General features: G+C 42.0%; 1 protein-coding gene across 8 annotated transcripts in view; it reads right to left on the bottom strand.

Annotated features, from left to right (window-relative positions):
• FARS2 (phenylalanyl-tRNA synthetase 2, mitochondrial) overlaps positions 1-19,383 on the bottom strand; it is a 371,125-nt gene that overhangs the window by 253,565 nt on the left and 98,177 nt on the right. For 7 of the 8 annotated variants that reach the window (XR_012157340.2, XR_012157339.2, XM_073332127.2 and 4 more), the window contains one exon: positions 573-704. The exons of the other annotated variant lie outside the window; for it this stretch is intronic. Coding sequence is in view for 5 of the 7 variants with exons in the window: in XM_073332127.2 (XP_073188228.1) it covers positions 573-704 (132 nt within the window). In the remaining 2 variants the exon portion in view is untranslated. The remainder of the gene's footprint in view (positions 1-572; positions 705-19,383) is intronic. 8 annotated transcript variants of the gene reach the window in all.

Consider the following 19,383-nt stretch of genomic DNA (forward strand, 5'->3'; position numbering starts at 1 on the left):
TCCCATTATCTTTTTCTTTCCTTTTTTGTAATCTTTAGAGGATAACTCATGTCAGGCAACCAACCATATCTCTGTAATTTCAATTAAATTAATTGTTGTTGCTCTTGAAACAGTACATGATCATCAGTACAAATAAACAACATATAAAAGGAGAATATTTACCCAATTAACACATAGTGGTAGCTAAGATGCCACAGTGTTCTCCTATGTGTGTGCTGTTTTGCTAACAGCATTTTTTAATCATAACTATTTGAATAAATTAGGCTTGATTTGAATGACAGGAGAATTTGTCTGTCAATTAATTAGTTTATCTTTTAAAATTAAGGGTCCTCCCTCCCCACAAATTCCCTAAAAAAAAGCCATGGTTTCAGTTTTTGGGCTCAACTAGCTGGCTAGCTTGGTGCCCTAACAGCATGCAATCTGTTTGTAGTCTTTCTGCTGCTCCTGCTAGTAACAGAGATGTGTGTGTGCGCAGCACACTCTGAAGGAAAAGGGAGTTGGAGACTGTGAAACTGATTGTGCTAGAAGTGTTTGCTAATAGAGATGTCAATGAAGTAGAGAAGTTTCAGTACCTGAGTTAACTAGCTGCTGCTCCATGACCCCGCAGCCCAGCACCTCCATCCATTCTCCTTGGAAGTTGATCTCCATCTCAAAGGAAGGGTGAGTAAATGGGAAGTAGCAGTCTACCCATCTAATTTCCAGTCCTGTACCATTGTTTAAAAATAAATAAATAAGAAGAGTAAGTATTTAAAAGGCTACCTCCTCCAACCCTTTGTAAAACTTGTCCTTCAGTTAATGACACCAATTACTGTAATCCTGAGAAAATAAATAGCAAACAAACTAATTTGCAGCACTTTTGTGCAAGGTAATAAATCTTGCAACTTGTGAAAAAATGGCTATGTCTTTTCTAATATGAAAAACACTTTGTGCAATTCAGGCACCCTTTGAAACCAAATCAATCACTTGTCAAATTCGAGCAACCACCTGGCAGAGAAGGAAAATGAGCCAAGATCATGGGATGGTAGGTAATTTTGTTATTCTCTGTAACAGAAAATGACTAAGATCCTCAAATATAGCTAACACTTTTTGTTGTGTTTTTATTATTTTTATTATTTTACAATTTTAATTATTACTTTAATGACACATTTAGGCAAATAAGTTTCCGCCCTCCCCCCCCCTTTTTTTTCTCCAAACACAGTAATCTTAACCTGTTTTAAAAATAAAGCTATTTTCTCTGTACGTGCTTGTGTATGAATATTTTATTAGGCTACACATACGAGAATACATGATGGTGCAATGTGGTGTAACACACAAGATATCTGTAGCATGAGTTTGGGATGACTTCAATACTTGTAAGTAAGTGAGCTATGCATGCAGTGTTGCCAACTTTTGACCCCAGTTTGGTTCATTTCATAAATCCCTAGTGCCTGGAGTCACGATTACACGAGAAACTCAGCTTTCATTAAAAAAAAAAAAATTAAAAAAAATCAGTTTTCTAGCCTTTATGATTACAGAAGAAAGCCTGAAAACATGAAAGGCTCAATAGCCTTTTAAATGTTTTTAAATCTCATGACTTTTAAGCTAATTTTATTATTTCTGCAAGCCTGACTCATGAATTTTGAATGTTTGAGTTTGGCAATATTATACATATCATCCCAAAACTGTGCCAAGAAAACCTTTACAGCATACTACACCATCCTGATTACAGTAGATGACAAATATTTTACAGGGGAAAAAATGTTTAGATAAGTTTTTGTTTGTTTATAGTTGTTGTTATTGTAAGCATCAGCATATATCAGGGCCAAATTGATTCCAAGGTTGAATTCCTGTTTCTGTTCCAATTCCCTTCCCCTCACTTTTTCCATTACTAATAATACATGAAACAATTTATTTTTAGGCTGAAATTTTCCATGTTTAGTTTAAGCCTCCCACCCTTTTTTGAAGCAACTGTGATTCAGCCATTTTTGAGCAACACAACCAGGGAAACCCCATCCCTCCAAACAATTTCCACAAATGTTCTGATGGAAGTGTTTGCACTGACATTAATTAAAAATAGATGAAACTAGAACCTTATTAAAGACTGTAATTAAAATGGCACTCTAGAGGCCCCATCTGAGATTATGGCCCTATTATACTCGGCATTATACAAACATAGTTAAGACAGTCCCTACCCGAAACAACTTACAATCTAGGACGCCAGTCCTACACTGTGATCCACATAGGTGCAATATCCCATCCACATGGACTACAATGCAGAATCAAGGCCTAAACAGACAAGACAGACTAAGCGTGGGAGTATTGTTATCCCATTTTACCGTTGAGAGCTGATGCACAGAGACATTTGGGGTATCTCTTCACTGCAGAGTTTACTTGGGTGTTGCCCTTCACCTCCCTCCCATGCACACACAAGTTTAGTGGTACTTTTAACTTGGGCTAACTGGCTCGTTTGAGGCTGTACACTAAACCCCAAGAGAAGCTTTCACTCATGCTGATAACCTGCCCACTTTGCAGCGGGGACGCAAGCTAAACCACTCGAAGTAATGAAACTAAGTTCAAACTTGATTTAATTCATGTTCACTAATGAGCAAGGGAAAGCAATTCAAGTTTGAAAAAACACTAGCCTGAGTGAAGTTTGTTGGGGTGATGTTAACTATATATTTCCATGCGATAGATGATTTTTTTAATTTTAAAAAGAAAAACAACTTTGAATTTCCACAATTTATAACTTTGGGTTTTTTTGTGTTTTTTTTAAAACTATAACATTCTCTTACAATCTTAGGTGATGGATTCTTTCAGCCTTAGCTGCAGGTTAATGGCATTTTTGCACATAAATACTCACACACACAATACACTGTAACACATGCATGTGTACACAGACACAGCCAAAACAGTAAATACATTCAACATTTAGGAAACACCACAACGGATGCTGTTGACAGTCAGCCATTCAAACACATTAGCACTTGCATATTTTCTTTTTTGCTTTTAAAAATAAACCTCAAGAACTTTTATGGATGAAGGTTAACTTTTTATTCATATAAAATTAGAAAATTCAAAGTGATTATCAGAATGACCATATTTGTACTATGTTTTTTATTTATACACACACACACACATTATGGGTATGTCTTCACTCCATGCTGGATCGGTGGGCAGCGCTCAATCCAGCAGGGATCGATTTATCGTGTTTAGTCTAGACGCACTAAATCGATCCTCGAAGTGCTCTCCCGTCGACTCCTGTACTCCAGCGCCGTGAGAGGCACAGGCAGAGTCAACGGAGGAGCAGCAGCAGTCGACTCACCGCGTTGGAGACACCATGGTAAGTCTATCTAAGTACGTCGACTTAGATCGATCCCCCCCCCGCAAGTGTAGACCAGAGCTAAATGGTGATAACTATACTGACTTCACGCATATATAAATATATGAAGTCTATATGAAATCAGTATATATATGCATGAAGACAGTAAAGTTATCCCCATAGATAGAGAACACTACATATATACAAAAGGGACCAACATATGGTGACTGTGGGAACCATAACTTTGAATTTCCTGACCTTTGTGCAATTGGAATTGTAACCCTAAGGCTGATGTAAGACATCGCATTTTTGTATACATATGCATATATGTGAACTTATTTTTCATTCAGATTTCACAATTTGCAAAGGCAGTAAGAATTACATTGAATATTCAACTAATTTTGTACTTAATAAAAAGAAAGCTCCAGTAGAATATGTTTTTAATAATCTGCCTTTCAGATAATGTTCAGATATTTGATTTCTGTTATTAAAAATCATAGAATCAGAGAAATGTAGGGCTGGATGGGACATAATTTTTATGATTCTTAATCAAGTAAATACAATTTCAGCATATTATCTGAAAGACAGATTAAGGACTGAATGAAAAGCAGGAAGGTGAAAAAATGATTCTATTACATGAGGGGATTTGGGGGGGAGGCTGTTTGTTTTTTAAATTTTGAACCATTGATGTATGTAAATAAGTTTTTCTGGTGTTCAAGGAACACTCCCTTTGGGGTATCAGACACTGTACAGAATGCAGTTCCAGTTAGATTATATTGCATTATTTGTCACAGAGTTCATCATGTTACCCAGTGTTCTGATCCACAGGGAGGCTCAAAGAGTTAGGATTGCTGTGGAAAATATATACACATTTCCTGTAATTTAGGATTAGTTAGAACACTAAACAGAGTGTTTTGTAACATCCATTCCTTTTTATTTTTAATGTATATTCAAAATTAAAGAAATAACATAAAAAGTACAGAAAACAGAGAAGGGATAGTAAAAAGAGAAACTATATAAGAGAAACTGTATCAATACTGTATCAATCTTCACTTATTTATTTTATTAACTTTTGTTTCTGTTTCTCCAGTCCTATACCAAGATACTTCATTTTTCAAGATTGACTTCATTTAAATACACATTGCTTATTGATTAGGATTAATTTCTTTTTAAATTATTATGATCAGAGATTAAACATGAGAAATTTCAGGCACAAAGGATTATTTCCAGAAATTTTAAAAAGGCTGAGGGCTCCAAAAATCAGACATACAATTTGAAAAAGTCAAATAGGACTTAACTTTCTGTGTTCTGTAAACCAAGCAATTGGTCCTTCAGACACTAACTACCAGATGTCGACCCACTCATTTTAATATTTCAAAAGGGACTGTTCATAATTACCCACTGATGTCAATGGGAATCCTTTCATTGGCTTAATTGGGTATTGGATTGGGTCCCTTGTCCAGCAGTATCTAAAGGATTAGGCCTCTAGTGAGTAAAAAGTAAATGGAGGATTATTCTTATTTTTGATTAATGCATGCCAACAAGGAATTGCACAGATCTCATTTGTATTCAATGGAGATGGCATTGCCATATACTGAGCTAAAGGAAGAATCTGTCAGTAGTAGCCTAACTGAGCCCTGTAAGGAAAATGTTTAGCAAAAGGCACTGAAAATAAAAATCATGAAGGCAGCCCATTGCTGTGGTACTGCTAAGAATCAGAAAAAAACAGAGTACCAGACATTCTCCAGAGATTACACATTTATGTACTGGTTTGTTCCTTGTACGATTATGTTTAGGAAAGGACTCTGGAAGAAAAGAAAATATTCACAAAAGGAAACTACTGAGAACAGGAGTTGCTTAACCCTATGTATGTAAAATTTACATCTCTCCTAAATTAAGCCTGACTTCATTACTTCCTATTTTCCTTTATTGCCCCATCTCAAGAAAGTTACTTTGGAATTGGAGGGGTTTCGGAGAAGGGCAACAAAGGTGATTGGGGGTATGGAACAGCTTCCATATAAGGAGAGATTAGTGGGACTGGGACTTTTTGGCTTGGAAGGGAGATGACTGGGGGTGGTATGATTTGGGTCTGTGGAGTCATGGCTGATGTGGAGAAGGTGGGTGTGGGAGTGTTGTTTGCTCGTTTTCATGACACAAGAACTAGGGGTCACCAAATTAAATTAGTGGGCAGCAGGTTTGGAGCAGACGGGAGGAGGTATTTCTTTACATGGTGCGCAGTTGGCGGGTGGGGCTCCTTGCCAGGGGATATTGTGGGTGCCGGGATTATAGCTGGGTTCATAAAGGAACTAAATAATTTCATGGAGGATAGGTTCATTGATGGCTATTAGTCAGGGTGGGCAGGGATGGGGTCTCTAGCCTCTGTTTGCCAGAAGCTAGGAATGGGTGACAGGGGATCAATCACTTGATGATTGTCTGTTCTGTTCTTTCCCTCTGGGACACCTGGCATTGGTCACTGTCGGACGACTGGATACTGGGCTAAATGGACCTTTGGTCTGACCCAGTATGGCCGTTCTTATGTTCTATTAATTCTGCTTGCAACAACTGGCAGAAATTGTGTGGAGCAAAAATCTAATTTATCCTATGTTTTCTCAGAAATTATCACCAAATGAGATTTTTGTTAAACTGGTAAGAGGTACACAAATTGGAGATAGTCCAGAGGAGAGCAACCAAAATGATAACAGGTTTAGAAAACATGACCTATGAGGAAAGGTTAAAAGAATTGAGCACGTTTAGTCTAGAGAACAAAAGACTGAGGGGGGACAGAAAAGCAGTCTTAGCCCTGGTCTAAACTACAGGGTTAGCTCGAATTTAGCCGTGTTAGGTTGATTTTATAATGAATGCGTCTACACAAGCAACCCTGTTCCGTCGACATAAAGGGATCTTAAAATCGACTGCTGTACTCCTCCCCGGCGAGGGAAGTAGCGCTAAAATCAACCTTGCTGGGTCGAATTTGGGGTCGTGCGGACGCAAATCGACGTTATTGGCCTCCGGGTACTATCCCAGAGTGCTCCAATGTGACCGTTCTGGACAGCACTTTCAACTCCGATGCACTAGCCAGGTACACAGGAAAAGCCCCGGGAACTTTTGAATTTCATCTCCTGTTTGGTCAGCGTGGAGAGCTCAGCAGCATAGGTGACCATGCAGTCCCTCCAGAATTGCGAACGAGCTCCAGCATGGAGCGAATGAGAAACACTGGATCTGATTGATGTACGGGGAGAAGAATCTGTGTAGGCAGAATTCTGATCAAAAAGAAGAAATGCCGATATATTTGCCAAAATCGCACAGGGCATGATGGACAGAGGCTACAACAGAGACACACAGCAGTGCTGCGTGAAAGTCAAAGAGCTCATGCAAACCTACCAAAAGACAAAGGAGGCAAACGGTCGCTACAGGTCAGAGCCCCTGACATGCCGCTTCTATGATCAGCTGCATGGCATTCTAGGGGGGGACCCTACCACTACCCCACCACTGTCCGTGGACACCTGCAAGGGGGGAGTCTCACGCAACACGGAGGAGGATTTTGTGGCTGAGGAAGAGGAGGAGAATGCGCAGCAGGCAAGCGGTGAATCCGTTCTCCCCGGCAGCCTGGACCTTTTCATCACCCTCGAGCCAATACCCTCCCAAGGCGGGATCCCTGACCCTGAAGGCGGAGAAGGCACCTCTGGTGAGTGCACATTTGTAACTACACTACAGGGGTTAAAAGCAATAGTGTTTAATGTTTGATTTGCCCTGAACAATAGCAATGCATTCATGGCCAGTACAGCTACTGGAAAAGCCTGTTAACGTGTCTGGGGATGGAGTGGGAATCCTCCAGGGACATCTCCATGAAGCTCTCCTGGAGGTACTCAAAGCCTTTGCAGAAGGTTTCTAGGGGGGGTTCCTTATTTTGTCCTCCACGTTAGGACACTTTACCACGCCAAGCCAGTAGCAAGTAGTCTGAAATCATTGCAGCACAAAGCATGACAGCGAATGGTTCTGGCTTTCGGTCACTTTCAAGCAACATTCGGTCTTTATCTTTCTGTGTTAGCCTCAGGAGAGTGATATCATTCATGGTCACCTGGTTGAAATAGGGGAATTTTTGTAAGGGAACAGTAAAAGGACCCCATTCATACTGGGCTGTTTGCGCTTGGCTAAAAGGGATCATCCCATAGCCACGCGGCGGGGGAGAGGGGTGAAGGGATCATCCCAAATAGCCATGCAGAGGGGTGGAGGGTGGTGTGTGCTGCACATCCACCCGAAAACTGCAGCCCCTCCTTTTAAATGGCAAACCCAACTGGCATTGCTTGCTATGGGAAAGGAGGACGCTGCAGTTTGAAAACATTCCTACATGTTATGAAGGCGTTAGAAGCCAAACCAGAGTACCCTTTGGCTTACCATGGCCACCTGGAAACCAAATTCTGTTGCGCAGCCGTGTGTGATGTGTCATCATACCGGCAGGTGCTCAATATAAAAGGCAAAATGTAACCTTGTATCTAAAGCACATGCTGTCTGCTGTGAATTGCTTGATTCACGGTGAAAGAGTCTCCCTTTTGTTCTCAAAAATGTATCTTAAATTTTACTCTCCCTTTTTATCCCCCTGCAAGTGCAAATGTTTCTATGCTCCCCGTATCATCTCTGTCCCTGAGATTATCGCAGATTAGAATGCGAAAAAAACCGCACTCGTGATGACACGTTTTCTGAGCTCATGCAGTCCTCCCGCACTAATAGGGCACAGCTGAATGCATGGAGGCATTCAGTGGCAGAGGCCAGGAAAGCATTAAGTGAGCACGATGAGAAGAGGCAGGCTACAATGTTGAGGGTAATGGGGGAGCAAAGAGACATGCTCAGGCATCTGGTGGAGCTGCAGAAAAGGCAACAAGAGCACAGACTGCCGCTGCATCCATTGTATAACCGCTTGCCCTCCTAACCAAGTTCCATATCCTCCTCATCCAGACACCCAAGAACGGGGGGGAGGGAGGCTCTGGGCACCCAGCCACTCCACTCCAGAGGATGGTCCAAGCAACAGAAAGCTGTCATTCAAATAGTTTTGATTTGTAGTGTGGCTACAATAAGCAATGTGGCCTTGTCCTTCCCTCCTCCCACACCCCACCCGGGCTACCTCATCAGTTATCTCCCTTTTTAAAAAATAAAATTAATAAAGAAAGAATGCATGGTTTCAAAACAATAATTACTTTATTTCCTTTGCCAGCTGTGATCAAAGGGGGGAGGGTGGCTGGCTTACAGGGAATTAAAATCAACAAAGGGGGCGGGTTGGCATCAAGGAGAAACACACACAACTGTCACACCGTAGCATGGCCAGTCATGTAACTGGTTTTCAAAGCCTCTCTGATGCGCAGCACGCCTACCTGTGCTCTTCTAATTGCCCTGGTGTCTGGCTGTTCAAAACAGGCAGCCAGGTGATTTGCCTCAACCTCCCACCCCGCCATAAACATCTCCTCCTTGCTCTCTCAGATATAATGAAGCACACAGCAAGCAGTAATAACAATGGGAATATTGGCTGCGCTGAGGTCTGATCTAGTCAGCAAACAGCGCAAGCGAGCTTTTAAACATCCAAATGCACATTCTACCACTGTTCTGCACTTGCTCAGCCTATAATTGAACTGCTCCTTACTACTGTCCAGGGTGCCTGTGTATGGCTTCATGAGCCATGGTAGCAAGGGGTAGGTTGGGTCCCCAAGAATAACTATTGGCATTTCAACATCCTCAACAGTAATTTTCTGGTCTGGGAAGTAAGCCCCTTCTTGCAGCTGCTCAAACAGCCTGGAGTTCCTAAAGATGCGAGCGCCATGCACCTTTCCCGGTCATCCCACGTTGATGTCGGTGAAAAGGCCCTTGTGATCCACCGGTGCTTGCAGCACCATTGAGAAGTACCCCTTGCGGTTTACGTACTGGTTGACAAGGTAGTCTGATGCCAAGATAGGGATATACATTTCGTCTATCGCTCCACCACAGTTACGGAAAGCCATCCACTATGACCTGCACATTTCCCAGAGTCACTACCATTGATAGCAGAACGTCAGTGATTGCATTGGCTACTTGAATCACAGCAGTCCCCACTATAGATTTGTCCACTTCAAACTGATTCCCGACTTACCGGTAGCAGTCAGGCATTGCAAGCTTCCACAGGGCTGTTGCCACTCGCTTCTCAACTGTCAGGGCAGCTCTCATGTTGGTATTCCTGCGCTTCAGGGCGGGGGAAAGCAACTCACAGATTCCAGAAAAGTGGCCTTTCACATGTGAAAGTGTTGCAGCCACTGGGAATCATCCCATACCTGCAAGACTATGCAGTCCCACCAGTCTGTGCTTGTTTGTCAGGCCCAGAATCAGCATTCCACTGTATCAACCAGCCCCACTGCCGCCATGATGTCCCAGTTGCCACATCCCGTGCTTTCAGGAACGTCTGTGTCCATGTCCTCCTCACTATCGTCCTCGTGCTGCCGTCTCTTAGCCAGGTTCTGCACACACTGCAGTATAATGCATGAGGTGTTTACAATGCTCGCAACAGCAGCGATGAGCTGAGTGGGCTCCGTGCTTGCCGTGCTGTGGCATCTGCACGGGTAACCCAGGAAAAAAGGCACAAAATTATTGTCTGCAGTGCTTTCACAGAGGGAGGGGAGACTGACGACGTGTACTCAAAACCACCCGCAACAATGTTTTTGCCCCATCAGGCATTGGGAGCTTAACCCAGAATTCCAATGGGCAGCGGAGACTGTGGGAACTGTGAGATAGCTTCCCACAGTGCACCGCTCTGTGAGTCGATGCTAGCCACGATATTGAGGATGCGCTCCGCCAACTTAATGCGCTTAGTGGGGGCATACACAATTGACTATATAAAATTGATTTCTAAAAATCGACTTCTCTAAAATCAACCTAATTTCATAGTGTAGACATACCCTTAATAAGTAAGTTATGAACGGAACAGTCAACAATTGTTCTCTATGTCCACCCAGGGTAGGACAAGAAGTAATTGCCTTAGTTTGCAGCAAGGAATATTTAGGTTAGATATTAGGAAAAACTTTCTAACTATAGGGATAATTAAGCACTGGAACAGGTTATCTAGGGGAAGTGGTGGAATCCCCATCATTGGAGGCTTTTAAGAACAGGGTAGAAAACACCTGTAAGGGATGATGTAAGGTATACTTAATCCTGTCTCAGCACAGGGGAATTGACTTTTGAGGTCCCTTCCAGCCCTACATTTCTATGAACAATAATTCTTAGCTCTTGTATAACTGTTTCATCTACAGATCTCAACAAACTTTCCAAGGAAGTCTAGTTACAACGATGTTAGAAGAGAAGCAAGAAAAGAACAAGGCATGTGGTATCAGGAGCCTCAAGGGCAGTGCACTGAGAACTAACAGTGAAAGAAATATTAGTTCCCACTTGGCTTTCCTATACTCTTTTATTGAGGTTTCAAGAATTTGGCAAGCAAATATGATGAGTTTGAAAAATATGTGCAAGCTGACATATATTCTATGGAAGAGAATTTAATAAAGATGTTGAGATAATTTAGAAGGGACAGCAATTACCATTTTGGACAGCCTGCCACCAAGAAAAAGATAATTAAAGACTTACTAAATACGATGTTGCGTTTTCCAATTATAGCCACATTCTTACTGAGGGACAGAAATTTAGCTGGTGTACAGTAAATTGGTGTAACGCCATTAACTTCAGTGGAGCTATGCAGATTTTTTACTAATAGAGGCGCCTGACCTTACAGACTATTTATATGGGGGTTAGACTTTGACCTACCACACAAAATGGGCTTTTGACATACATGACACACTGATTTGCTAGCACATGTGAATGTGTAATATCTTTACCCAGCTTGCTATTATTTAGAACATCCTTCCTGCTTCTATTTCCATTTTCTCAGTGAGCGTAATTACGGAGTCCACAACTCTTATCAAACCAGTTAACAATAATTGATTAAAAGCACTTGCTGCTTCATCAATGAAGGTGGCCTACCTTCAGAATAATCTATCTATTTTTCAACATAATCACATTCAGATCATTCCAGTTCTAGTTCGCAATGCTGGAGAGGCACAGCTGTGGACTCTGTGCTTGGAGGTCATGTGCCATGGCAAGTGATGCATTTGGTCAGTCTGTGCATTGTTTGACCATTTGTTCTCTTGTGTACGGGCTGCGTAGCTGGGCCATGGGTCAGTCTGTTGGAGCTTCAGTAAGGGGCATGTGGCTCTGACCCTTGGTGCTTTGATCATCCCTGCTGCTTGAAATCTCTGAGTGGCTAATCACTCTTTGATGAGGAGAGGAAGAGATGAGCTTGGCTAAGCAGGGGAACTTGACATTAAAAAAAAAAAAACTTGCTAGGTGAACTCAAGAGCTGCAAATGAAGGGAGTTAACACGAGAGCAAGATTGGTCAGGGAGTGTGAGAGGCTTTCCTTTCAGGTTCAGCTTTATGTGCAATTTCAAGATGTCCAGAGCTGGAACAGTGGTGGTGACCTGAAACAGATGTGCCAAGTTTTCTTTCCTGCCAGTAGCTAGAAGGAACTTGCTGTGCATGAAGGGCAAGGTGGTGGCTGTGCTGGAAGAAAAGATTCTTGGATTGGAGTGGTAAGTAGAGATGCTATGGAGAATCAGAGAAGCTGAGGAGTTTCTGGACAGCCAGGTTTGGGAAACATCTGTATCCCAGCTACAAGGAAGAAAGGAGGTGACCATCAGAGAGAGAGAGAGAGAGAGAGAGAGTTCATAACTCCCAAAGTGAAGAGGTGGAGCTGACATTTTGCATGGGTGGAAAAAGATGAGGATGGGCAAGCTGTGCCCACCAGAGAGAAAAGGATCAGGAGAAATTCCATCCAGCTTGAAATTTCCAATCCATACCAGGTCCAGCATCCAGCTCTAAAGATCCAGCTGGAGTGAACGAATGAAGAAATAAATGGGACACATGTTAATAGCGTCTCAGTCCAACCTGTAAGAAATATCAAGCTTGCCAACAAAGAGATCTCCAACCCTCCAACAAAGACAGACAATCCTGGTTAGGGATTCAGTACTCAGAAGAACATTCTGTAAGGGACAGACTGGCAATAGGATGGTGTACTGTCTTCCCAGAGCCAAGCCTCTCTAAGAGTGGATAGGCTTTTGAAGTGGAAGAACAAGGGTCCTTTAGTGCTGATATGAACCATCACTGATGGCACTGCATCCCAAGATCTCTCACAGAAAATAGATTGTTTCAGTGATCTTGGAGCAAAGGGAGACACGAGGCAGAAGATTCTGGAAGTGAACTGATGGCGAGTGGTGTAGAGCTGAGCTTTTTGGCTTTGTGGAATATTGGTCAACCTTCTATGAAGACAGGGTGCTGTATAATTTGGATGGCCTACACTGTACTAGGAGGGGAACCCATCTCCTTGGGGACAGGCTGGCTATAGTAGGCAGGAGGATGTTAAACTAATAACAAAAGGGGAGGGTAGAAAGAGGGAAGACATGAGAAATCACTTAGCACAACATGTTGGCAACAAAATTAATCAAGACATTACAGGACATAAAGAGAAGAAATTTTTAATTGCCTATACACCAATGCTAGGAGCCTGGGTAACATATGAAAGGAACTGGAATTGCTCGTTTCTGAGCATAAATTTAATCTAGTGGGAAGTACTGAAACCTGGCAAGATGATTCACATGACTGGAATATTAAAATCAATAGTTATAACCTATTTTTGTAGGATTGAATGGGTCAAAGGGGAAAGGGAGAATGGCACTCTGTGTAAGAAATGGGATTTTCTGTTTCCAAGTCACTGACAACTCCAAAGAAAGGATCTTGAATGCTTATGGATCAATGTCCTAACAGATAAAGTACAAGACGGGGTATTAGTTGGCATTTGCCTAAGACCACCAAATCACACTAGGGAATAGGATGACCAGCTCCTTATGCACCTATCTACAATTCGGGGGGGGTGGGGGAGGAGTGAAGTGCGCTCATGGGGGACTTCAAGCTATGTGACAAGTGTTGGAGGTCTTATGCTGCCAGTATTAAAACATCCATGGAATTGGTAAATGGGTATAGAATGGAATGGGTAAAGTTACCAGGGTAACTATAGGCTTTGTCTGACATCGATCCTGGGAAAAGATAATGGAGTGGCTAATTAGGGACTCAATTAATAAAGAATTAAAGGAGGTGTCATAAATATAAAGGGAAGGGTAAACCCCTTTGAAATCCCTCCTGGCCAGGGGAAAGCTCCTCTCACCTGTAAAGGGTTAAGAAGCTAAAGGTAACCTCGCTGGCACCTGACCAAAATGACCAATGAGGAGACAAGATACTTTCAAAAGCTGGGAGGAGGGAGAGAAACAAAGGGTCTGTGTCTGTCTATATGCTGGTCTTTACCGGGGATAGACCAGGAATGGAGTCTTAGAACTTTTAGTAAGTAATCTAGCTAGGTATGTGTTAGATTATGATTTCTTTAAATGGCTGAGAAAAGAATTGTGCTGAATAGAATAACTATTTCTGTCTGTGTATCTTTTTTGTAACTTAAGGTTTTGCCTAGAGGGGTTCTCTATGTTTTTGAATCTAATTACCCTGTAAGATATCTACCATCCTGATTTTACAGGGGGGATTTCTTTATTTCTATTTACTTCTATTTTTTATTAAAAGTCTTCTTGTAAAAAACTGAATGCTTTTTCATTGTTCTCAGATCCAAGGGTTTGGGTCTGTGGTCACCTATGCAAATTGGTGAGGCTTTTTATCCAACATTTCCCAGGAAAGGGGGGGTGCAAGTGTTGGGAGGATTGTTCATTGTTCTTAAGATCCAAGGGTCTGGGTCTGTAGTCACCTAGGCAAATTGGTGAGGCTTTTTACCAAACCTTGTCCAGGAAGTGGGGTGCAAGGTTTTGGGAAGTATTTGGGGGGGAAGGACGCGTCCAAACAGCTCTTCCCCAGTAACCAGTATTAGTTTGGTGGTGGTAGTGGCCAGTCCAAGGACAACGGGTGGAATATTTTGTACCTTGGGGAAGTTTTGACCTAAGCTGGTAAAGATAAGCTTAGGAGGTTTTTCATGCAGGTCCCCACATCTGTACCCTAGAGTTCAGAGTGGGGGAGGAACCTTGACAGGAGGATACTATAATTAATGCCAATCAACATAGGTTTATGGACAATGGATCCTGTCAAACTAACTTGATCTCTTTTGGGGATGAGATTACAAGTTTGGTTGATAAAGGTAATAGTGTTAATGTAATATACTTAGACTTCTGTAGGGAATTTGACTTGGTATTACATAACATTTTGATTACAAAACTAGAATATTAAAATGGCACATATTAAACGGATTAAAAACTGGTTAACTGATAGGTCTCAAAATGTAAACAGAGAATCATCATCGAGTGGGTATTTTTCTAGTGGAGTCAAAAAGGGGTCTTTTCTTGGCCCTATGCTATTTAACATTTTTATAAATGGCCTGGAAGAAGACATAAAATAAAGGTTGCAGATGACACAAAAACTGGGAGAGTGTTAAATAATGAAGAGGTATCCGGGGGGGTCCAGATCTCTTGGTAAGATGGGTGCAAGCAAACATGCATTTTAATATGGCTAAATGTAAATGTACACATCTAGCAATGCAGACCGTACTTACAGGATGGGGGACTCTGTCCTGAGAAGCAGGTACTCTGAAAAAGGTTTGGGGGTGGAGGAGGAGATCAGCAGAACATGAGCTCCCAGTGCGATGCTGTGGCCAAAAGGGCTAATGTGATCCTTGGATGCATAAACTGGGGAATCTCGAGTAGTAGAGAGGTTTATTTTACCTCTGTATTTGGCACTGGTGCAACCAGTGCTGGAATCCTGTGTCCAGTTGTAGTGTGCACAATTTAAGAAGGATGTTGATAAATGGGAGAGGGTTCAGAGAAGAACCACAAGAATATTCAAGGAGGAGAAAACTTGCCTTATAGTGACAGTCTCACAGAGATTAATCTATTTATCTTAACAAAGAGTAGGTTATGGGGTGAATTGTTCACAGTTTACCAGTGCCTACATGGGGAGTAAATATTTTACAATGAGCTCTTCAGTCTAGCAGAGAAAAGTATAACACTATCCAATGGCTGGAAGTTGAAGCTAGACACAAATTCAGACTGGAAATAAGGTGTACATTTTTAACAGTGAGGGTAACTAACCATTGAAACAGTTTGCAAAGGGTTGTGGTGGATTCTCCATCACTGGCAATATTTAAATCAAGATTGGATTTTTTTTCTAAAAGATCTGCTCTAGGAATTATTTTGGGGGAGTTCGATGGCCTGTGCTATACAGGAGGTCAGACTAGGTGATCACATTGGACCCTTCTGGCTTTGGAAACTATGAATTGACAGGGAAATGATTGCAGAAATGGCTATCCTGCAAAGAGAAATGGCTGAACACCTTAGACGCAGCATATCACCCAAGTGGAGGCATACCAAATATGCTCACCAGTATATTTAAATTGGCAGTTAGTCTCCACATGGGAGACACTTGCCCTCCACTACTGTTCATGAGCAGAACACCAATTTATGGTAGCCCATAATATAACCAGTATGGAAACCACCATGTAGCTAGCAGCCCAAGCAGAAATCAACACATTCATTTTCACTTGCCACCTGCTGTGGGGACAGGTGGCAGCTTCCTATGATGTTACAGGACCAAACTAGCAATGTCCTTGCCTGACATCTCATTTCCGCCTTCTGATGTGTCCAAACTCCCAGAAGCATATGTTTCTACCATGCCAGAGGTACAGAAGCAAGCATATTTTTGTACACAGGTCCTTTATCTCCTTTATTAGCAAAAGAAATTCTGTATGGTAATACAGCCTCTAAAAAACTCTAAAGAATACATCTCTCTGTTCAGACTGATGACAGGGAAACAGCTGGACACTCTTGATCTGATTTGAATCACCTTGAGGACTGGTCAGACAATTATTCAAAAGGGCATACAAGTTGTACAGAATTCTTACCAGTCTTGTATCTTTAAATGGGACTTTCTCCATAAGGTTCACTCCATCCTCTTGCAGGGGAGGGACATTTCTTCCATTGCAATGACAGGATTTCATTCATGCCAAAGTTTTCCATTTGTTGTTTCATATGTCTGTCCTGAACTCAGGCACAAATGAGCTGAATGTGTGTGGTGGGGTGGCAGCTCCACTCTTATGACAGATAGGGCTAGAGTAGGCCAGAGCAGCTGTGCAGAAGGGCAGCCAATCAGGGCCAGTATTATAGTCAGCCAATCAGGGCTAGGCTAGGCCCTATATAAAGGCTGCCCAGGAAGGGAGCAGGCAGTCTGTCTCCTAAGCAGGAGATAAGCACCTTGGATAGAGCAGTGCTGGGCAGGCTTGGGGGAGCACAGAAGGGCTCCAGCCCAATACCTGCCAGACTGCAGGCTCTGATAGAAAGGGCCTAGAGGGTATGAAGGGCCAGAGGGGAAGTGGCCCAGGGACAGTTAGACAAGGGGAGAGGAGGAGGGCAGGGAGGCTGCCACGAGAGGGTCCCTGGGTCAGGACCCAAAGTAGTGGGTGGACCTGGGTCCTCCAACTTCCCTCCTCCTGGTACTGCACCTGGCCATGGAAGGGTGGCTGTGACAGACTGCAACCAGCCCTTGAACAGAGGGGCTAGACTCGCGGGGTTGTGGTTGGCCACTGCAGCAGGAGCGAACTGGAAAGAGTGCTGTTAACCCTGCCCTGGAAGGGGGTGAGTGTGGACTTGGGAGCGAGTGTGGACTTGGGGGCGCTGTCCTGAAGAGGACACTGCTGAGCGAGGAGCAACGTGGGTCTGGACGCCAGCAGGGTGAGAGATGGATAGGACACCACCAGCAGAGGGTGCCCCGCAGAGGATAGAGCTAATTCCCGGAGGTGCCACTGTGGTGAGCCCCAACCCTGTTACAATGTGCTAAACATTTTTCAGCACAAGCGTTGTTTTTAAAAGTCAGCATTTACATAGGACCCACATAATCAGGACTGAGTTGGGGAAAGACATTTATGGGGAGTTGCATGGGTCAATATTAGATCAGTCTTAACAACTTCACTAGTCAGAAATGGTAGCAAACACCACTGATTATAATATAAACTGGAAAGTTCTGCAAACAGAGATAATATGAAAGGCCCTAGAATGGTCAGAAATACGGACAACACATAAAATGAGAATTGGCTTAGGAAAATGCAACAACACAGATCTGGGGGAAATAATCTGAAAGAAAAATATTGAGGAAGGAATCTGCAAAAGGAGTAAAGGTGAAAGTACTTGGCAACAAATTAGTTATGAGTTTACAACGAGATGTGACAACAAAAAAAGCCAATGAACTTTGGGCTTTTTATGTCACAGAGCAAAAAGAAAAAAAGTTAATCTCTGGACAGCCCACTCCTGAAATACTGCATTCAGCTCCGGACACCTCCTTGCCCAAAAGCTTCGGACAACTAGAGAGTTCAAAGGAGGGCAACAAAAAAGATCGGTAAGCAGGAGAGACCGATTTACTGCATGAGGAAACATTGAAATAGCTTGGTGCAATGATTAAGTGGGCACACAACAATCTTCAAACATCTGAAGTGTATAAATGCAGACGGAGAGAAGTTAATTATTGTATTACGAGAGGACATACACAGTAACTAGAAAGAATGGAAGGAAATTAAGGAAGGGGAAATCTAGGCTGAATATCAGGAAAACCTCCTTGACAGTGAGATCTATTGGAAGAGATGGAAGGCACATCATTTGGGAAATCTAAAATTAGACAAGACAAAGCGCTAGAAAATGTAACAAAGGGAACCATCATACATTGTCAAGGATGCAAACAAGATGACTTAATATTCTAGGTCTTTTCCTACTCTAATATTTATTATTTTTTTGTTAGTCATCAATAAAACCAGAGGTAAAATAAACACTGGTATAGTCATTAAGCTTCCACAAAAGGATGGCCTTTAAGCAACTTATGTTATTTGATGACATGTATGGCAGTAAGATACCTCAGAAGCTTAATATAGCTCCAGTGCCTATGAACATGTTATCCTGCTTGATAGAATGTGTAACTCAACTGAGGTTTTGCTGACTTCATAACCTGTAAAGAATACAACCCTAAGTGATTTATGAAAAGCAGCAGTAATAAACAAATCTCCTGTGAGAGAGAGCGCGCAACTGAATGTGGGACCTTAAGCAACTGAATGCGGGACCTTACACTATAGTTCTATTTCAACAAAGAAAAATTATATTTTTCTACAGAAGCAACAAAGCAAAATCCATTTCAAATTCAAAATTAAAATTTGAGGGACATTTGTGTTTCTGAGGCAGAAAAGTAAATAAACATACTATAAATTGGACAGTAGAATATTCAAAGATAAATTGCTGTGACTGGGAGAATTTAGTTGAACTTATCCAAGATCTTTTGCACTGGTGCCCATATTGTATGTCTACATAGTAAATGGCACAGCATGGATTTTGTTCCTTTGGTGCCACCTTATTTTATTCTGTTTTCACTGACAACTGAGCTGGAAGTAATCGGAGAAGAGCAGGAGAGAAAGACAGGAGTGAGGAAAAGGACCTAATTCTTATAAGTTCCTGACCATACACTATGTCTATATGTTTCCAAAAAATGGGGGAGGGGGAGTGTAGAAAGAGGAAAACCCTCACTGTCAGATCAAAATGAGTAGGGAAATCTAATAAGTTAAAGTTTAAGTCTGCAGGTTTAGCAGCTGTTTAAGAATGTCTTTTCTAATGTTCATCTGGCCTCAGCCTAACGGGCTGCAGAATAAACTTCAGTGTAGTAATTATTGTTAAAAATGCAACATCTGCCATCAGTAACCAGTGGCTGTCACTACAGTTTCAGATAACACTGTTAACTCTGGGCAAATGTTGACTTTCAATGGCAACCATAACACCTCAAAAGTTGATTTACAAATATTTTTGTTCTTATCACTTTGACCCTCAGAATGTGCTACACTGCCATTTAAAAAAAAAATAAAATAAGTAAGTCATGTCAGGTACAATTTTCAAATGCACCTAAATGTCTTTGGACCCTAAGGTCTATTTTCAAAATTGACTTAGACTGACTCACTGACTTTTTTTTAAAACTGTATCCTTAATCTAATTGACACATTTATGCAATCACCCTTTTTTA

This window comes from Lepidochelys kempii, chromosome 2 (assembly GCF_965140285.1).
Source record: "Lepidochelys kempii isolate rLepKem1 chromosome 2, rLepKem1.hap1, whole genome shotgun sequence".
Lineage (NCBI taxonomy): Eukaryota > Metazoa > Chordata > Testudines > Cheloniidae > Lepidochelys > Lepidochelys kempii.